This window comes from Thunnus maccoyii, chromosome 6 (genome assembly GCF_910596095.1).
Source record: "Thunnus maccoyii chromosome 6, fThuMac1.1, whole genome shotgun sequence".
NCBI lineage: Eukaryota > Metazoa > Chordata > Actinopteri > Scombriformes > Scombridae > Thunnus > Thunnus maccoyii.
In genome coordinates this window covers 28,349,501-28,371,360 of record NC_056538.1, presented here as the reverse complement: position 1 = coordinate 28,371,360, position 21,860 = coordinate 28,349,501, and the positions used below count along the sequence as shown (strand labels likewise).

General features: G+C 41.9%; 1 protein-coding gene across 2 annotated transcripts in view; it reads right to left on the bottom strand.

Moving 5' to 3' along the window:
• Positions 1–21,860, bottom strand: part of aplp2 (amyloid beta (A4) precursor-like protein 2) — a 54,347-nt gene that overhangs the window by 5,912 nt on the left and 26,575 nt on the right. Inside the window, exons 3-13 of one of the 2 annotated variants that reach the window (XM_042413688.1) lie at positions 20,768–20,897; positions 14,542–14,654; positions 12,588–12,808; positions 12,109–12,308; positions 11,449–11,616; positions 9,358–9,491; positions 8,405–8,479; positions 7,914–8,072; positions 6,775–6,903; positions 3,247–3,346; positions 2,275–2,448 (exon numbers count right to left, since the gene is read on the bottom strand). In XM_042413688.1, the coding sequence (XP_042269622.1) occupies positions 2,275–2,448; positions 3,247–3,346; positions 6,775–6,903; positions 7,914–8,072; positions 8,405–8,479; positions 9,358–9,491; positions 11,449–11,616; positions 12,109–12,308; positions 12,588–12,808; positions 14,542–14,654; positions 20,768–20,897 (1,603 nt within the window). The remainder of the gene's footprint in view (positions 1–2,274; positions 2,449–3,246; positions 3,347–6,774; positions 6,904–7,913; positions 8,073–8,404; positions 8,480–9,357; positions 9,492–11,448; positions 11,617–12,108; positions 12,309–12,587; positions 12,809–14,541; positions 14,655–20,767; positions 20,898–21,860) is intronic. The other variant, XM_042413689.1, reaches the window with a different exon arrangement.

Below are 21,860 nucleotides of genomic sequence, written 5' to 3'. Positions count from 1 at the left end.
CATCTAAAAATCCTTCATAGTCCCTTGAGATTTTAACAGATGATTAGTAAGTAAGTGGCTAAGACAAAAAACTGGGCCAGAGTGTCAAATATGCATGTTAGACCGATGGTTTTGAAATAGGCACAGGATCTATTAATACACACACCAGATATTTCATGAATTAATCAAGAACCGAGAGGAGAGCGAGCAAGTGAGGCAGTCAGGGCAGGGTCCTGAACAATGCACAGCAGCAACGAGTCTGGTGTAGGCTTATTGTCTGCTGCTGATGCTGCAAGTCAGCCAATACCAAACGCTTAAGATTAGCACAATTGCCTTTGGATTAAGCGAGGAACAATGATGCGTTTTTACAGGCCTCACTCAGCAGAAGTGACATCAGAAACTCTGGCATGTTATCAGATGGTACTGCAGGGTGCACATAGTGCACAGCCAGTCACAACAACACACAAAACAATAGCAGTGACCTCTATGTGAGCAATGTGACCTCATCTGCATGGGTTGACCGAGCGCTGAAACAATAAGTCCATTAATCGATTAGTCAATCGGCAGATGGTTGGCGACAATTTTGGCCATTGATAGGTCATTTATCAAGCAAAAATGCCAAACATTTGCTGGTTTTACCTACAGAAATGTGAGGATTTGCAGATTTTCTTTCTTTTGGATAATCTAAATTGAATTATTTCACTTTTCCTGGCATTTTATAGACTGAAATATTGTAGATTTACTTGGAAAAAATGGACAGATTAATGAATAATGAAAATAATCCTTAGTTGCAGCATTACTATAGGTTTGACAAGTAAAACACAAAATCAACAGCAAATACAGGGGGACAAACTTCTCTGGAAAAATACAACAGGGGAGGTTCAGCATCCACTTAAAAAAAAAAAAAAATCAATATATAATTTTGATTCAACAATTAGTGGAACATGTTTAGTTCATTCAATTTAAAGAGTGAGATCACAAGGTTAAGCCCAGATCAGACAACACAGGTAACTACATCCTTGTCTCAGGTCTTGGAGGACAAATTAGGCCAATTTAGATTGGGTTGTGGGTCAGCAGCGGAAACACTGAGCCTCAGACAAGGCCACTAAATCACACAGCTCCTATCAGGAAGAGGGCGACTGATGAAGGGAATGAGTACGTGGGCGGGGGGAATAATTAAGCAAGGTGCTTTGACTAATGTACTGAGTAAGGGATGGCAGCAGACACATGACTGAAGAGTCTCTCTACGAGGGGAGGTGGCTGTGACCTATCTCTCCAGGACGTCAAAGCCACAGACTTCGCTATTCAGCATGAGGTGATAATCATATTATGATAAAAGGCCAGGCATAGGAGCAACTGAGACCCAACCACGTAGCCTAAGTGAGTCATCAAAAAAAGGAGAAAATTAACCACCAGATGGCTTCTGATAAAATAGCAGCAATGGTGGGAGAGAGAAGATCCCAAACTGCACCAAAGGATAAGGAAAAGCAGAACAGAGGAACAAAATAGTAGATGGGAATGGCTTGGGAGATGAGGAGAGGAGGAGGGGAGGAGGGGGGGAGCGAGAAAAACAAGACGCAGCAGAGGCACCAACCTTTCTTGAAGGCACGTGGGGAGTCTGATAGATCGCCTTGGCATTAGAAATGAGCAACAGAAAAAAGAAGAATAGAAAAGGGGGAGGAGAGAAGAGAGAAAACTTAGGTGAGCAGAGAAAAGGCAGGATTATCAATCTGTGTTAATTGATTAGGAAAAGAGTCCAGCAGGGAAGTGTCTGAAAATAAATTCGAGAGATAACCAAACTTAAAAAACTTCAAGCCATTTCAAAATTGGCTAGCTGTGTCTAAGCCCTCTGGGGTGTTGGCATGTATAATAAATGTTACTTGGGGATTTATTTTTGTGAGGTAATTTGCCTTCCATTTTCCTGAAAGCGTTCCATCCATCTCTCTTTTGTCTCCTTGAGGATTCAATCCTTTGTTTGGCACAAATGTGACCAAAAAGAGAATCATAACTGTCACATTTTTGTTCCTAAGCCTTTGGCCCCAGCTCAGCACCAAAGCCTGAGGCTTTGTGCATTTATCTGAACTTCAGTGGTGCTGCGTTGAAGGCTAGGCCACAGGGAACTGTGCAGGCGCAGATAGTCCATACCCATGGCTATTCTCCCTCACTGTGCAACAGTTCTGGTGTGCTTTGTCACCAATGTCCTTCAGAAAGTGTGTATGGCCTATTGTTCTCCACACAGCCACTGTGACGCTCATTATTCTGCCTGTGACTGTTTCTGAGGCTGGAGCTGCTCACCCTCTGGCTCTGAACGGGACCCCAAGGATGTGACCTGGAAGGGCCTGTAAGGTTTGCCCTCGGACATGGGGACTTCCACACTCTCCTCTGACGACACGGTGACATCTGGCTGTGATTCAGAGATAGACGACAGGAACTGGTCCATGTCAGCTTTCTGCTCCTGGAGTAGCTCATCTGTAATAAAGAGCAAATGAGTATGAGACATCCTGGCATATGCTAACACCTGCCAACCTGGGACACGGCAGCAATGTGCAAAATGAGGGTTTCTCCAATTACTGTTAACTGATTTTCCCAACAATCACAGAGCTGCTGCTGCAAGACACATCTGCTCCCATTTCTGCTAACTACCAATTAGTATTTTTCTGAGAGCTATTTTCCATGTAAATCCACACATCTCCCAACAGGATGCAGCATGGTGAAAGCTGTGACCCAGTTCTGTCACTGCACCCGCCCCACTTTAATCTGTGCTGCAACACCATGCTATGGTTTCCTTAATGAACCAAAGGAGACAAAAGACAATAATAAAATGTACCGGACATTGACTGCCTAAAACTGTACCACTGGAGATTGAAACATCCCAAATACAGTTTCCAGCTTTAGATCTAATTGTAAAAATGAGAGCTGGTGAGCGGAGGCCCTTAGAAACAGAGAGTAGCAGCTGTATTAAATTCCCCTTCACAAATTCATACTGAGAAACAGACAGCATGTTTCTCTCTGTCTCTGATAACTGGTTTACAGACCGTGTCTACTGGTCTACTCCTATATTTGTGTTTCCCTTTACGCAAGATGTCAGCTTGCACCAGATATAAGAAAAACAATCCACTGAGGGCACAGAGGAAATGTGATGTATTGGCTTCATCTGTCTGGCACATGTGCAGATTCCATCACTGTTTTCATTTCACTTCGTTGTTATTACAGCACACAATCCGTCCTCCAAGATGCCCAAAGGGCTTCTGACAGAACATGACTCACCAATTTCATCCTGAATCTCCTCGGCCACATACGGTACTTTGTAGAGCAGAGATAGACTCTGGTTCATTCTCTCCTCGATCACACGCAGATGGGTCATCACCTGGAGTTGAGGAAAAAAAAAAAAAAAAGACAAAATGACAAATAAATCCTGTTGTATTTTTATGATGACATCAAAGTGAAAATGTTCCCCCTGAATGGAGATGTGTTTTATTCTCAGCATCTCGGATGATTCTCTACAGAGGATTCATTGTTTTGTCTGTGAAATGCCATAAAAAAAATGGACAAATTCCCATCGTGAGCTCCCAAAGCCCAAAGTGTTGTCTTCCAATTGCTTCTGAACAACACTTAAAAGAACAATGGGATTCAGTTTATAATGATGTAAGATAGACAAAAGCTGAAAAACCTTGCATTGGTGAAGCAGGGAATGTTTTGATAAAATACTTTGTAAATGATAAATCACTCATTAAAATTGTTGGTGATTCATTTCACGGTGTTCCACAAATCCATTAATTGAATAATTGATTCAACCCTAATCCAGTGATAACCAATTACAGAGTGATTTGTGAACTATTAGTATACGATTTTCATTCTAATAGTATTTATTTAAAAGCTAACATTAATAAACCAGAAAATGAACCCTTATCCCAGAAAATCCCCCTGAAATTCACTCTTGAGTTTATTGTCACTGGAGAGGTTATACATTTTGTCACCTAATAGCATCACAGATTACAGTATTGGCTCTCCTGTTTGGAAATATGCACAGAGACATTGTGTCACGCAGGAGAAACATGGTGCTGACTTGAGATAAAGCATGTGAGAGGATTAAAATTTGTCTTCAGAAACAGGTGTCAACAGGAAGAGAAGATACAGGAGACAGAAGAAGAAGAAGGTGAAGATGAATTACATCTGTATTTACATGCAACAAGTTGTGTGTTTGATCACTGTTTGTTTGATCTAGTTAGTTAGCCAGTAGCCATCTTACAAAATGATACCATCACAACATTATCAGTTGTTACAGATCATTTAGTGATGTTTTATCCCAGAAGGCATCAATCAGTGAAACCAACAAACAGACAATTTTAACTAGTAGAGCGGACTCAGTAGAGGGCAGATCTCTGCTAGGTGTGTACAGGCAAGATGGAGGTAAAAATAACAAAAATGCGGATTTATTCATCTCTAATTGTGCCTAACTTTAGTGGATAGTAACATATCAGGTATGGTAATAATCTGCAGATGTTCTGGTTCAAGATTAGACCAAACTTTTCTATGGATGTCAGTTTTTGAGCCATAACAAAGCCAAAAATGTGGACTCTGACAGACTAAGTAAGCCCTATTTTTAGCCTTGCTGATTGCTGGAAATACCTTTTGCTATGATGTAATGTAAAATGGCCAGGGCTGCTGAAAAGACGAAAGTTTAAGCTTTACAATATGCTCATAAGGAATCTTAATATTTATCTGAACTTCTGCCATTGACAGTCAGCAGTCGAGTTTTTCAAAAATTGTGAATCACCGCAACCACAAGAGCTCCTTGAGCATACAGTCATAAATGTGCACAAAAAATATTAGGCCTGGTGGGTCCAGTAGTTTGTGAGATTAGCTGCGGACAGATATACACACACACACACGGACACACGCACACACAAGACTAAACACATGATCCCCTCCAGGCTTACGCTTGGCGGAGATATTAAATGACTACACAGTACAAATTTTAGGACAGACAGCTAACTGTTCTCTGCCCAGAATATAAATATACTGACAGAAGAGAGTTGTTTATGTTCACAAATTTAAACAGAACTGTCACAGAAATGGCAGAAATGTGCCTTCTGGTAGAGAGCTCACTCACTCACAGCCAGCCAACGTGCAGACATAAAACAAGTTGCTGCATGTAATATTCAAATCAGTGTTGAAGCCCTGAAGTGTCTTGACAGGATCTACTGCTTGTCAGTCCCAATGATCACGACAAAACAAAACCAACAAAAAAATAGACTGTTTTGATCGACTAGACACAAAACTTTGTGTATTCTAAAAATTCTCCAGTCACTTTCACTGTATTCATTTTTTACCAGAAATTTAATGTTTAGAAAAGAGAACTATTTCCAAATTTCTGCTGCCAAAGTGTTTGGCAGAATATGAAAAGCTACCAGCCACTGACAAAGCTGGCCAGCTCTTGGCAGGTAACTGGTGTTTATTTCTCAGTATGATGACTGACTGTTTTCATCTTCTAACACATGGCTGCAGTGCACCAGAGCCAGCAACAGATGGCAATAAAGCACCTTTCCCATTAAAGGCACGGCTGCAGCTCCTGTGACACCTTCCTGTTGATGTTTGACAAACAATCCTCATTATGAAGATTACACGTCCCAATGTTGGTATAGAGATTTCGACGCATCAAGCAACTTCACCTAAGCTTGACAGGTGAGGCTTTTATCAAAAAAAAAAAGAAAAAAGAGTATAACCTTGATCCTAGAGCATCACATAACCCAGTTATATAAAGCACAGCAAGCCTTTCCCTATTTACAATGGATTCTTTTGTAATACATCTCTAAGTCACATGTCACGTCCACAAACAAGGAGAGCCTGCTAAAACAGACAATGCAGATTTCAAGTCTGGCTGGGTGAAGAAATACAGAGCATGCAGACTTGACAAATAAACACTGCGAGAGCAAAACAATACAGATTGGCTTCCCATGACTGAGCACAAAGGCTCGCCGCCTCCCAGATCCTACGATTCATCTAAATAGTAACCCTCTGGTTCCTTTTTTTCCCCTCCTCACTATGTTGTTTCATCCATCTGCTGTGTTATCTTTAATGGTGGAGGATAACTATAAATGGTGTCGAAGGGCACTGACACATATGCAAGTGCATCTAACAGAAGAGCTTCCAGCCAAATCCCTGTGCAGCAGCTCAGAGTCCAGCATTACACAAGACCTGCGCAATGTTAATCTTCGGCTGAGGCTTAAGTGAATGAAACACCCCTCCCTCCCTCCCTCCCTCTCTCCCTCCCTCCGTCAGACAAGCCTACTCACTCCTCCTGGGCTTCAACTCAGAGAAACATGCACTCTTCTACCTCCTACACACTTAGAAACAGGGCAGAGAGGAGCAGCCTGAGACATCATTATCCCTCCCCTGTCTGAGCACAAATAGGCAAGAGTGTGAGATCTCCAAGTGGCTCTTTGAGAGGTTTCAGATTTACTGACACAGCTTCTAATAAAGTACGTCGTCATTGCCAAAACTAGTTGAGGAAGGATGCAAGACCTCAAAGTATTGGCAGGCACCAATTAACTAATTTGAAGAATTGATGAATCACTTAAGTCTGAGATAATTCAATCTAACAAAAATGCCAACTTCTCCAGCTTCTCAAATGGGATTTGCTGCATTTCTCTGTTTTATATATTTGTAAATTGACTATTCGAGGGGTTTTGTCTGTTGATCGGATAACACAAGTATCATGAAGACATCACCTTGGGCTCTGGGAGCTTGTAATGGACACTGATCGGTCATAATCAGCAGGATACAAACACTGACCTGTGACTTCATCTGAGCAGCCTTCTCAGGATCAACAGCCAGGACGTGCTGGTAGTGGCGGATGGTGTGCTGGCGGTCCTTGTTCTCAGCGCGGACGTACCGTCTCAGGGCCTGCAGGATGCGGTGGGGCTGAGGGGGACATGCAATAGGAGGAAGAGGGGTGGTTTGAAGTGTTGGATGGTAAAACAAGGCCTTTAAACATTTAAGTGTATATTGATGTAATATTCCTGCCTCATGTGGACATCACTGATGCAACAGCAATTTCTTCCCTTATTCTAATTTTACAGGCACCACTCTGTAAATTGTAAATTGTTGTTATTATCATCTTAAAAAATATAACTTAAGCTTTTTTATTCAGAACATTCAGTTTTCATCAGCCTCTGGTTTATTGGATTTTAATGATGAAACTTATTTGCTGTTATTAGACGTAAGCACACACTGTGATCTCTTTCTGCCAACTTGTTATAACTGAGCAGAAACACGACAAGAACGTTGCTGTCAAATGTGAAGTGCAAAAAAATTCAATGCATGTAACATGACATAAAATAATTTGTAAGCACCTCCTGAAATAGCATCGCACCACAGATGATGCAATTACCAACGCTGGCGGTGTAACAGAAGCACGATAAGGAATTACTACTCTCAGTTTGGGCAACATTATTCCACATGAAATGGGTACAAAATAAAAATATTTAATGAATTCATTTTTCAGTAACAAGTCCAACACTGCTGGTTAGAGAAACAACCAGCACCTTGCAACAGGGTGCCAAACTGTGTGCTGGCAAAAGGATCAAAAGACTATTAGATAAGAGGAATTAAAAAAAAAAACTGACACAGGGATTATAGCTGTAGGTTCAAATGTGATTGACTTTGTACTCATGGAGGATTTTGGGATGTGTGTTTTTCTGGCTACAGTAATCCATTCTCCTCATGATGAATTGAAAGTTGGCAGAGGGTCTTTTGACAGGATATGAGATTAGCCACAGGCCATAAGTAGTGTGAGGCTGAGTGTGGTCTGACAGAAATGTGTGTGTTAATGTGTTTGCACATCGACTGAGGGAGGAAAAAGCAATAGACAGATTGGAGAGACGTGAGGAGAGGATAAAAGATGCTCTCAGAGGCCGGTGTGTGGTGTTTACCCTGGGGGGGTCAGCCTGCAGGGCAGCCAGATAGTTCTCTAGGGCCAGACGGCGCCGGTCATTCAACATGGCCTCTACCCGGGCGAGGTGAGTCTCCACCAGCTGCTGCTTCTCACTGGCTGCCTCTTCCTCTAAGGACTCCACCATGGCTTGGAAGTGCTGTAAACAAAAGTATATGCATATAAAAATGTATATGTACCTAAAACAGTGTGAGCTTTCAACTTCTACTTAAAAAATAGAAGGAAAAAATACAGCTCTCTGTTTCACATGTCGCCTCTCAGGCTTGTCAGGGGAGTTAGGGACTCATTTAGAAGTCTCCCCATTCAGACGGTGCCCTAATTTAGCCTTAGAGTGATAAAGATAGAGCGGTCAGGGAAAAGGGATCTTTGATGGCACAGGGAATGAGGGACCCAGGGCCTGTAAGCTGTCATATCTCACCTAAACAAAGGGACAAAGGGGGGGATTCCCAGTAGGAAGGATCAGTGTCTTACCTGGATCAATGTCTGCCTCTCAGCCTTGGGCAGGTTCTTAGCCTGGCGATCAGCCTCTTCCCACTCCTTTCTTACCTGGAGTGACAGAGACAAAGAGAGAGAATAGGAAATGAAGCGAGATGCAAGGTGGGCCGATTGTTATAAAAAACATGAGGGTCACAATTTTGACCCCAGAAACAACTGAGGTGTGCCAAAACAAGTGCCCCGTTGAAATGTCCGCAAAGCCTCTACTGTCAGCTGTGAACTTGAAAAACTGCCAAAAGTTGGGGGTCAGTGAACCGTTAAGTATGACCTTGCTCCTTGCTTTATTCTTGCTTTCAAATTTTCAAGTTTTAAGAACATTTGCAAAGTTTGTGAATCAACTGACTTGCACATTTTTTTGTCCCTGAAATCTCTCAAGAGGCTCGGCTCACTCTTACTGAAACTATACAAATATAATACTTATTCTTATTTGAAAAAATAAATCCTATTTTCCAACATTTTTTTTCACTTTTTTTGAAAAAAAAAAAAGAGCAAAACCAGCATCACAGTTACCGAGAAAGACTGATTCAAATACTTTTCTAACTCATCCTCATCATACAGTCTCTGAACCCAACTGTCTGTCTTTATCTATAGGTCTTTCTTAATGAGAGGAATCAAGAAGGGACGACAGCTGTCACCTCATCAGTGCCCTAAATAATTATCATGTTATCATGTTTATCACGATACATAATTCTGTGAGGATAATCCTGCTTTGTTTTATATCTTTTGGCTTGAAAAACAAGCCATTAAGCAAGCACTAAAAGTTTGTTCCATGACAGATTTGGGCTGCTTTAAAAGCCTTTGATATACAAGTATTGATCAATACCACAAATAATGTATATAACAGTCATATTTTGTGACTGAGCAGTAAAAACCCTACTTACTGCCTCTTTAATCAGAGACTGGCGCCCTGACAGGACCCGGTAACTCACCCTCTCCATGCGGTTACGGTGCCTGATCTCCAGCTGCTCCTTGGCTCTCTGGAAGCGACTGTGCTCCTTGTCATCAGCCGGGGTCTCAAAGTAGATGTCCACATCATCGGTGGGCTGAGGAGTGGGAGGCATGGCTGCGAATTCAAAAACAGATGGTGAGCGGACAGACACGCAATCTGGACAACTAGGCAGACAGAGAGACACGGACAGAGAGACAGACAGGTTGGCTGATCCACGCGGACACAGGTAGGCAGAAAAAACAAAGAGACACAACCGGGCACAGAGAGAAAGAGAGATGAAAGTGGAATGCAGATTGAAGCTGGACAAAAATCCTCACAGAGGCACTCCTCTCATAGGCGTTCCTCTACCCTCGGTAAGTCGGATAAATTTAAGAGAATCTGACAGTCTTTCCTTTCGCATTCCTTTTATCTTCCCATCGGCTTTCTGCTGACAGGTCGCATCTCAAACTCTAATGGAAATATCTCCATGTTTGACGGCCCGGGTCATCTGAGGGGGAGAGGCCAGAGGGCTCTGTTCTGGGTTCCTTGGTATACACTCACGCAGGACTCACTCCCTGCATCGCTGCAACTAGCAATAATAATAACGCTGCGGGCTCGTAAACAGGAAGAAACCTCATCGTTTCACCCCACCATCAAAAACAGGAGGCAAAGGTTAACGGATAAACGCATATTTTCCGCTCTGAACCGCTTCAGCTCCTAACATCATTTTATTTTTTAAAATGCAAAAGAAAAATCCAATTGGTCATGGTCATGAACTGTGTTTGAACTGATGAAAAGTGAAGTCTTTGTTAGGTGTACAGAAATGGGGCCTGCTGACATGTGCTGGTGGGGTTCTTGCAATAGTAGTGGCAGCGCTCAGTGTGCAAACAGACAGGTTGTTGTTGACAGCAAACAGACAAACATGAACAAATGGCAGGAGTGAACACTGGCAGTCAAACAAAGAAGACAGAAAAATCAGGAAAAAAAGCGTGTTTGAAGATGACATGCATATGAATGAACACTAAATTAAGAAGAAAGAGGAAGACTAGTGAAGTAAAAATATGACATATTGTCATATTTTTTTGGATTTGGGGATATTCTAATGAAACTTTAATTTTACTTTTGTATTCCAATTAAGGATGTACTTGTAAGGTCCTAGAATACGGGAAATGACAGTAGAGCTGGGTATTGTTTGTATATATTAATACTAATATCATACCTGAGTTTTGGTACCAATTCCAAAAACATGCCTTACTTTAAGTAAAATAAAGATGTGTTTCTAAAAAGCCTTTTTTCAATTAACAAAAGAAACCGACCTTTCCAAATATTCAACATTGTCTAAACAAAATTGTGAAAATTATGATTTAAATCAGAAAATTTTGAGCAAGCAAGCAAGCGTTCAATGCCAGCTTTCTGTACTTGACAGTTTTTGATGATTTTTATTTAAGACAAATTTCGGTTGGTACCAAAAAGTATTGAGGTTTGATACCCAGCTCTGAGTGACAGGAAGTGCACTGGTTGACACATGATAATGGAATGAACAGTAATCAATAAATAATACATGTCTTTGTGAGTAAGGGCAGTACATAATATTTAATTTTAACAATTCTGATTCAAATAAAACCTAATATGAGCTCAATTTCTTTCTGTCTGATATTAATACTGAAAATGTCAACAGTTCCAATTTAGTAGTGACAGTTGATTGATAAATTGACAGAAAATTAACCATTAACAATTTTGATAAATGGTTTAAGTCATTTACAAAGCAGAAATACCAAACATTATCTGCTTTCATCTTATGTGTGGATATTTGCTACTATTTGATGTTTGATGCCCTAGATATATCAACAAAGTAGTAACACATATAAAGAAGATGATGAGTGAATTTAGTGTTAATTGTTGCGGTGGAGGTGACGTGGCAACAACAGCTGTGGTGATTTGATGAGAGAGCTGAAGACTGCAGAACTACTCAGAGACAGACTAAAACTACGTTATTCTAAAGAAATTTTCAGCAGAGAGTCTGCAGCAAAGACACAAGCACAGAGAGGAAGAGGGGTTGTTGTCAAAGCGGCCTCGTTCACGTGAGACTTACTCAGGCGCTTGCACACGGCCATGCAGTACTCCTCTGAGTCGAAATTGTTGCGGTTGCCGGCACAGCCCCCGTATATGAAGCGCACACACTTCCTCTGGCTCATGTCGAAGTGCCAGCGGGGCATGGAGGCACGGCAGGGGCCAGTCTCAGCCTCCAGGGTGCACACCGCTGCCAGGGGACAGCTGTTAGATCATCCGACCACTAGGGGCAGCACTTAATTCCAGTCTCAATTACAAACACCCAGAAAACTACCATCAAACACTCCTTATCAGTACTATTATGAATCTATGAATACAATTTAACAAAGCAAAAGAAAAAAAAAACCTGGGTAGCAACTCTCTCTGTACATGATGAGCAGGATTTAGCAGCAGTTTGGCTACAAGTAAGACAGGATGATTTGTACTTGTTCTTTGATAAAGCAGAACAGTACGTCACAGAGTCTGCTGCGAGCTGGAGAAAAGGGTATTTGCTGATGCATACACTTATCTAATTACAGTCTGGCTGAGATTTAAGCATAACTGCCTATAGTTTAAAAGTTAAAAAGGTTTGATTATATTTAAGTGGTAGGCAAAGTGCCAAGGAGCAAGAGAGAGAGAGGGAGAGAGAGAGAGAGAAGGATGGAGGATGGTACATTATAATTTAAAAGGACTCATTACAAACCTTTCACTTCCTGCAGAGTCTTGTCCTCATCTTGGCTCTCTGACATTTTGCTGCTCTCTTTCTTTTCATCCTCATCGTCCTTGTCCACCTCCTCGTCCTCATACACATAGTGGTATTCGTCCTCATCTTCCTCCTCCTCATCTTCGTCCTCATCCACGGGCTCCTCCTTTTGTGTGGGCTGCTCATCAGCTGGATTCTCACTGAGAAAGGGAGGAGGGTGGGGGGGGCAGCAGGGCGGAGGTGATTGAGTGAAGGGGTGGAAGCCAGGGAGAGGAGACATTTATCAAACAAGGCAGAGCAGCTGCCATAGGTCAATGTCACGACAGTTTAATTCATCCAGATGGCCAATAATACCTGCCCTTCGCAAGAGAGCGGATATTATGCTCACAATATTTCAAAGACATGCCATGATCATGCACGGAGCCACATACTTTGTCCTCCCCCCCCCCCCCCCCCCTTCACAACTACCGACTGCTCACCTGTCCTCTAAAGCCTCCTCCTCATCCAGGTCGGCCTCGTCAATCTCCTCATCCTCTACCTCCTCCTCTTCGTCCTCCTCCTGGGACGGCAGGGAAGGAGGGGCTGACTCCCCGATGCGGGAGGAGGGGCAGCACACGTACTCGGTGCCATGGAACTTGTCAATGCCGCAGGGCAGCAGCATGCCGTAGCTGTGCAGCACCATGGAGCTCTTGCCACAGGCCTGACGGGGCAGAAGAAGTAAGTGATGAAATCGACTGAAAATGGCGCAGGGCATCGAGATTGATGATGCTGCTGTGGTTTCTCACACTACATTAAAGTATCAACTTTAGCTCTGACAAGCGGATATTTGTTTAATCTTTATTCATCAAGGAGAAGTTGAAGGACTACACCAACAATGAGACTCATGATAGACGGAACAGCTTATGAGTAATGGGATCAGGAAACAGTGGAAGTTAAATTAATTAAGTCACATGGTATTGTTGACAGGCTGCAGTAAGGCTTTCAGTTTTTTGGATTATATAGATTTACAAAGAAATATACCTCATTTTAAAAAAGAGAGATCTGTTTAAATTAATTTTCACCTGGATTTTATCTCCTCACTCACTGAAAAGTTCTGTCTTCTGCTTCAAGACGACACTACTGACAGCAGTTTACACTAAATGATTCCCTCTTGTCCACCTAAATTTTATTATTTCCTATTAAAATAAGAAAATTGCAAAATTATCACTTAAAAAAATGGAAACCAAAAATAATTAGAAGAATGAATTAGAATAAAAAAGTCAATTAAGTTTGTCCAGCCAGCCTGTGCACACTGCTGTAATTGATGTCAAATGTGGACCTTGGTTTTTGCTGATACTTGACATTTTGCTTTTGTGAGCATATTGCCAACCTACACGACTTGCACCATAAAAGGAGTTAGGCAAAATATAAAGTCAGAAAAAAGCCCCGTTTGTAATCAAATGTCTCTTTTTGCCATGGCAGCACTGTTTAACCTTGATTTTATCAATCCTGGTGTTTACTAGCTATCTAGCCAGAGAGATACTACCAGTCCTCATTTCATGACTTCTGGTATCATGCCTGTACCATGCAGTTTCCTGACACTAGTGGATCTATTCACCCACAGAATACAGACATACTGACTTTACAGCTAGCTCTCTTGTCACATATTGACTGGAAGGATTAATGGGCCAAACGTTCAGAAAGTCACGTAGTTATTCATTTCAACAATGCTGTGCTTCATCTAACAGCTAGGAGCTGCTGAGTACAACTTCAGACTAACTGATGGCTGCTGAGAAACTCCACTGGAGAAGTCCAGGATTAGCTGCCCAGCTTAAGAACATCTCAGTGGCAGCTGGTGAGGGAGATGAGATTGTTTTTGAATCATTTTTCTTTCTTGGATTTTCCCACTAGTAAGATCTATTACTGCTTGACTGAGACAAATTTGTTATCGACTGCAGGTCATTGGTTGCCTCCGGATGTCACACTATCTTCTCGGGTTCACGCATTCGTAATACATGACAGGGAAGAGTCAGAAAGCATGAAGCAGGGAGTGACTAGAGCAGAAGGTTGATGGGTATGGTGAGCCGCTGCTCTTCCTGTTGTGGTCAGAGTGGCCCCCAAGGGCCGGCTCTGGAGCTGCCCGGGGGGGATTAGTTGCATTACAGCCACAACACTAATCTGATTAGCAGCTGAAATGTGAGGGCTCCCAGTCAGCCTGTGATCAGTAGGCCTCTGAGACTCACTAAGACAGGTGGAAAGACATCAGGGAGGGAAGAAGAAAGATTGGAAAGCAATAAAAGTGTGACAAGGAGAAGGGACTAAAATTCGGTTAGTTTAATTTCTAAAAGCAAAGTTGATACTTAAGACTTCCTCTTCCAAAAGGACTTTTCCATTGCGCTGCTATCTCTGGGATACAGCCTCCCACTGTTTCCTCTGCGGTAATTGTTTCCTTACCTCTTTGGCCACACCGTGCCACTGCTGATGGCTGACGCACATGTCCATACGCTCCTTGTGGAAGAACTTGCACTTCTCCGGAACCAGAAGCACGTCACTCACGAACTCGCCAACTGTAACAGCAAATCACACGGACCAATATGTCTGTTAGCCAAACCACCAAAAAGAAAAATCTCTCCCCTGCCTGGTCGATGTTCAACGACAGGGTCAGAAACAATAAATCACATACTGGAATTAAAAAAGGAATAACAGATGAGATTAATGAAAAAAAACGGCATGATTCAATAATTCATAGCTGCCTGGTCCTTTACATGTCATTACAGTGGTATAACAGAAAGGGCATTTGACACTTGAACATCTGTGCATGCACCTGAAGCAGAGAGGAATTCATCCCTCCTCTCATCTGTACCTCTAATCAAAATGGCAGTAGAGAGAATCATGTTTCACACTGCGCCTTTTAAAGTAGTTTGGATTCTTTCCTGCAAGTCAGTGATATTATTTGCTTGATGAATTCAATTAGGAGATGTTTTATTCATAGAACTAGCTGACAGAAAGCAGATCTGGAGGAAATAAAAGACTTGAAAGGCATCTTGTGAATTCCTATGAATAGTTTCAGGCTGAAAACCATGTGCCTGTAAGCATATGGTGCAGGGGTCATAAGAAAGATTAAAAAGGACAGCGACTGCTGATAGGCTGGCAGTGTGACAAGGCACTCAGGTAGAAACACTGCCATCAGAAACAGATGGAAAGACAGGCAGCGAGAGGGAGGGCTGAATAGAAGGTTTAGGGCAAAGTCCAGACTGAGATCAGAGCGGCTGAAGAATGGGCGGACTGAAAACACACAAATGAGGGTCTAGAGGTTTCACAACGAGGGCTGGGAGCTGTCCTATAGCTGCTCATTTAGTGGTTCACCATGACCTCGGCCTGAGGCAAAGCTGCTGGAGCACTTCTTATAAGCACAAGGCAAGGCAGGCAGGCAGGCAGAGGGTGAAAAAGCAGTGTTTTGGAAAATGAGAGGGTAGGATAGGAAGAGGAGAGAGCTGGAAATAGCAGAGGACTCGGCAGCTGCTTCTCATCTCCGCCCAGGAGGTAGAGTAACACCCCCTCACACAAACTCTGTCAACCCTCCAGACGCTCATTCTCGCACCTCTCTGCTTTGTGCCCACCAGCAGGGGAAAGTAACTCAGCAAAATGTACTCAAGTACTGTACTTAGATACAGTTTTTCATGTCATTATCAGTTCTGACTCGATTCGTTGATGCATTCCTGACACATTACTCAACAACAATTTTATAACCGGTTAATCATTTATCAATTTCAATTATTCTCTTTACTTTCGTCTTTGCAAATCTGAAAATAGGCTGCTTTTCTCCTCCTTGGGCTCTGGGAGAGTGTGATATTTCAGACCTTCCAAAGACTAAACAATCAATTCACTGAAAAATTTATCAACAGACAGCTGATAATGAAAAGCATAATCAGCTGCAGCTCTTGTTATGATGTAATTTCATTTTATGCTACTTAAAAGTCTGATTCTTACTTTTTATACTTACTATAAATACTGTTTATATCATCTATTACATTTACTTGGCAGATATTTTCACTCTGTGGAATAAGAGTCTGAGATATGTTTCAGATATTATCAGCTTATAAAATGTGATGGATTGCGATAGGTAAATATGCAACCGTATATATATAAAGTCATTAAAATGATCTACACAAATAGCTGCGACTTTAAAACAGAATAACGGAATAGCCCAATCCAATAAAATATAAACGGTAATAAACAGTGATAATAAACAGTATGACATTACACTTTGAAAGTACTTTTATTTGATATTTTAGTGGATTTTGCTGATTATATTTCTGTATTTTTACATAAGTAAGACTTTATTAATTTACTATTGTTATATTGCTGCATTTGCTTAAATAAAATAACTTAATACACTCACAGTCCACTTTATTAGGAACACCTGTGCAATCTAATGCAATCCAATACAACAGCTCTGCCATAAATTCTACATTTACAAAGCTTATACATTTTCAGTTTTTGTTAACATTGTTAGAAAGGTGATAATTCACCTTTATATTTATTATTGAGGTCATAGTGGGCGCTGGTGGTGTGCTGGAGTGCATTATATTGAATGGTGTTCCCAATATTTTGTCCGACTCATGTATGTTAATGGAGTGGACAAAATATTGGGAACAATTTTCAATATAATGCACTCCAGTACACCACCACCATCCTCTACGACCTCAGTAATAAACATAAAGGTGAATTATCACCTTTCTGACAATGTCAACAAAAACTGAATGTGTATAAGCTTCGTAAATATAGACTTTACGGCAGAGCTGTTGTATTGGATTAGATTACACAGGTGTACCTAATGAAGTGGCCTGTGAGTGTATATTTTCCGCCACTGGTGCCCACCTCTCTTCTTCTAACCTCTCTGTCTCTTAACATTCAGAGAAAGCGAGAGAGAGAGAGAGAGTGAGAGCACAGGGAAAAGCATCATGACTCCCAGTAACCCTCAGCTCCATATCTTGCACAACGAATGCTAAGTGATTCATTCACTAACACACTTTTTCTCCCCATTTCATCTCTCTCTGTCTCTCACACAGGTTGCTTTGGTTGTGAGGTGGAGTGGGTATCATGCAGACGCTGTATGCAGTCACACTGCAGTGGGTGATGGATGGTGGTGTTTGGAGAGCAGCTGTGCCTCGCAAGCACTCTGCTCTGTGTGTTTCAGTGTGTGTGTGTAGTTGTGCAAGTGTGTGTATGAGAGCATGTACTCCTCATTGTCTATGACCTCCTCTCTACCTACTCTATTCATCCGCCTTTCTTTTAACCTTCCATCTATCAGACTCCCATAACACTCCCCAGTTTACGGTATGAACACACCCAATGATACCTACAGTACAGGGAAGTGGTGAATTCAGCTAAGCACACGTAAGATCTGCTTTTCGACAGTGAGGCTATTGTGTTTCAAAGGCCTGATGCAGTAAAAGTTAGCGTAATCAGTGCGATTATCTGAAAATGCAAATGATATGTTAAGTGCACTTAACGGTTCAATCTATAATATATTTCACCACTTAACTTTGAGGTATGTCAACATGCATAATTGAAGACTTTGAGTTATAGATGGAGCGGAGTTTTGTGTTTCTCAGCTAATAATGATTCAAAATATTGAGTTTTCCTCCTGCTGAGATACATTAAAGATATGAAAAATGTAACGCCAGTTTGAGAAAGATATCCGGTTCACGTCTTGTGCTTTGATTTTTGGCAGTGGTTCTCCCCTTTTGTTTACATTTGCATCATGGATTGTGCCTTTTAAGTGGAGGAAATCTGATCCGCCACCATGAAAAGATTACATGGGGGGAGACGTGACTAAAACCGGGAGGTAGCTGGAGGTTGATGTTGCATAACAAAAAGAGCATTTGCATTTAAATCTTGGGTTCGACTTCAAGCTCACACAAAGAACTTTCACAGCTAAGTTTAGACTTTTAGCAAACTTTGCTCATTTTTAACCACAGGAAACACCTAATCCTTAACCACAGCTGTATTATTTGCCTTTAACTACGCTTTCAAAGCTCATTTCAAAACATATCCAGAGGCGAAGGAGTGCATACGACCAGAGGTGTGGCACTCTAAAATGAGCTTGTATCAATCATCAGCTAATTCACAATAACAAGACTGATGATAAGACTGATGATATCAGAAGTTGTCATTGTGTGCCCTTCCCTTTCTTAAATCAATAGGCTTAGTCAACAGGAAGGGCCAAGTATGTGTCATGTCTGAAAATGTGACCTAGTGAATTTCACTTCTTCTCCAGACGTGGCTGTGAAATACTTTGTTCCTGAAAAGTCTGAGGAAGCAGAAAGCAGCTCAAAGTTCAAGATCTGAGCTGAGAATAATCCTTAACAGGTCATAGCAATAAATGTGATCGTTAAGAAGTATGCTGATAGCTACTATAGGAATGACAAGGAAATAATTGAAAGGAATTCTAGATATAAAACAACTGAATTTAAAACGAAACATGCCTTTTGAGGGATCCCTGAAAATCTCTATTTAACCACAAAATGCTTTATTTGCACGAATGCTCTTTTTCAGCAAGAAGCTGCTGTAGTCTGTGTTGTCCCAGCGATTTCCCACCTTCAATTTAACCATTGTGTAAGAGAGAGCCTGCCATGCACACTAACCAACACCCCAGTCACACATCTACCACTGACTGTTCTCACCATTCCAGACATAATAATAAAAAAATCTCTCAAATAATCCTCTGCTGTTTGACAAAGACATCATGCTGCAGGGATTAGAGTGCCATGGAACAAAAATCACATTCATTTGCAAAGCCATTGTTTGGGGACAGGAAACAGGGAGGGATTGTGGCTCTGTGACTGAGCCTCTGCATGAAGAGATGGTATAACCCATCTTTCTCCTTTTTCACTGAGCTCCTCCCTTAGCACTTGCATTATTCATATAAACCTATTAACTTGACATGGGTGCTGGTCTGGCCCTTTTAATCATATCCTTCAAGCTATAGCCCACCTCCCTTTGGTCTATTTCATTTCTTTTTGATTCTACTATAATTAATGTACACCGATGAATATAAGTCAAAACCTATGATGTCCATTTCTCCGGAACACTGTGTGAACTACACAAATAATGAATAATTCAACAGCACTCACCGTTGCACTTGATATGATAGAGGGGACTGACAAATTATGGACAAGAGAGGTGAGGTGCGGTGAGGTGGCAGAGGCAAGCCATGGCTCGTAGCATATGATCAGAGCCCTCCAATTAAGCCCCTAACATGCTCCATTACATAATTAAGCAGAAACCCTCTCAATAGCCTCCTTCTCGCCAACACCTTATGTTTATCTCCCCTTCTCCATCTGTCTCCTCTGTTCACTCTGTTCAGACTCCTCATTTGCAACCCAGCAGAGCAGCAGAGAAGGCCTATGTAATTCGATGGGGCATAAGTGCGTAGACCTTAACAGCGAAGACAAAAAAAAAAAAAAAACGTACAAGAACTAGGAATGACGTTATTTAATTACCCCAAAAGAGGTAATGGGATTGTTTTAATTAAATGGCAGTCGTGGCACTGTTGCTGAATCACAATGAGAGGACTTGAGTTGTTGATGAAAGCAACAGCCGGCCGCAGTCACGACAGAAGCTAACAGGTCAGACAGGCAGTCAGGTTGAAAGAGTTTCAGGATGTAAGATGAGAGCAAACTAGGGGACTTTCAGAGATTGATTCCACCTGTGTATCCCTCTCATCTATATTCCTGTCTTAACCACCGAGCGGCCACTCCAGTTGTGGTGTTTGCTGTCTCATGAATTTCCCAAAAGCCTCCTCCTCTGCATTTGCCAAAAATGCTCTTGAATGGTAGCCCATTTCACAGTCCAGTGCAACTGCTAATGGCTTTTTCATCCCAGAAAGTGGCACAACTCAATCAGCAAAAGGCTTTCGGACAGAGGAAGGGTGGCGGGAAGTGTTTGCAGCACAGAGGAAGATGTTTTTTCCTCCCTGACATAGTTGGACAAGTACAGAGAAAAGCCTTGTTTCAGAACTCTGTTTTCTTTATTATTGCAATCCTCAAAGGTAGCAGGAGAGTGCTGTGTTCTTCTAAGTCAGGGGGCATACAGATATGTGGCCTGCAAAAGTCTGAGGCTGTATCTGACATTTAATAAACCAGAATATAGCCATGTTGCCACTGCTGATTACAGTGATGCTGCAGGAGACAGAGGAGGTAGAGAGGTATGTATGACGGTGCAGGCGAATGGAGGAATGGAGAGTAATAAAGCAGGCCTCCTCACAACCCCCCACCCTCCCCACCCTCCCTCACGCTGACCCTGTGTGTCTGTTCGAGTTTATGGCCACTGTCTGAGGGGGGAAATAAGATTGTGCTTTATTGCTCAACAAGCCTCCCTTGCAATAATAGCTTCCCCCCCTCAGCCATCCGTTCTGAGAGACATTAGCTCCCATCTAGCCTGGATCTGCTCAATCTGCAGCTCAAGGCCAAGATTAGTCAACTGAATCAAACTCTAATATCGCTCCATGTCACCTCTGCCTATGGCTAAGATGTATCATAATCTCTTCTTTCTCTAGCTTTTGAATGAAGGGCTAATATAGAAGAAGTGGGAACAATGGAGAACACCTGATATGAACAGCCATTTACAGCCCTCTTAGAGGTTTCTTCCAGTACTTAATAGTGTAAATTCTTACCTAAGCATTTGTAAGGCACCACAATATGGGCGTGCCCTTTGCACACCTTCTTCTCTTTCTTGCACCAGTTCTCAATACGAATGGGCTGGTTGGCCTCCACCACGTTTGTGATTTGGAGCTCGGGATACATCTGTTGAGTGTTGAGAAAAGAAGCAGAGGGTGCATTAAATAATGAGAGAGGGATTTTGTGTGTGTGTGTGTGTGTGAGATAGAGAAGGTGCGATAAGTGGAGCTTCAATGGGATCCTTTAATCCACGCTTTATACTCTCTAGATGCCATCTTCTCAACCGTGAAAGAGTACGCAATTTACACTTTCCCCAAATGCCATCAAAATGTCATCAATAAATGCAACTGAAGCTTGTGAGCAGGGCTGCTTGAAAATGTACAGCCCTGCTTTTTTTCTTGGACAGCTGCATAATAAACCATGACAGTAATACCAGCAGGCTCATGGGTTAGGAGATACGGTAGGAGGAACAAGTAAATAAGAGCCAGGATATCTGTGTCATGGAAGAACATGAGTGTAGAGACAGCCAGAGAAAATGACAGTCGCAGGGTCTGCTAATTGAAATGCCACCCACTACTCTGTGAATAATGCCTGTCTTTCAGGAACAGCTCAATATCCTCTCTAATGACAAATCACAGGGAAATGAAAAATGACCCCGCTAGCTAATTCTCCTCAACATCATAAACATTGGACGTATTCAACAATAAATATCCCCATGATATTAACTTTTTTAATCTTCTATTATCATATTACTCCCATTACCATTCCGGAAAAGGCAGAGGGACTGAAATTATGTTCAACATATGACAATCTTACATCTCTGCCACCTGCAGGCACCACTATATCTTACTAATTAACATGTTATATTTTGTTTGCTTAATCATAGACTATTTCTTGGCTGGATGCAGTAAATTACTGGAGTCTTTGCTGGTTGCCTAGAAACTTCACAGCGATGACAAGACTCCATGAAGTGGTAGCTTCATTTTTACCGTAGCTTCATTAATACCACATGGCCGTGGTATTGATCTTCTCATTTAACTCTCAGAAACAAGGCATATAAGCGTATTTCCCAAATTGTCAAACAATCCC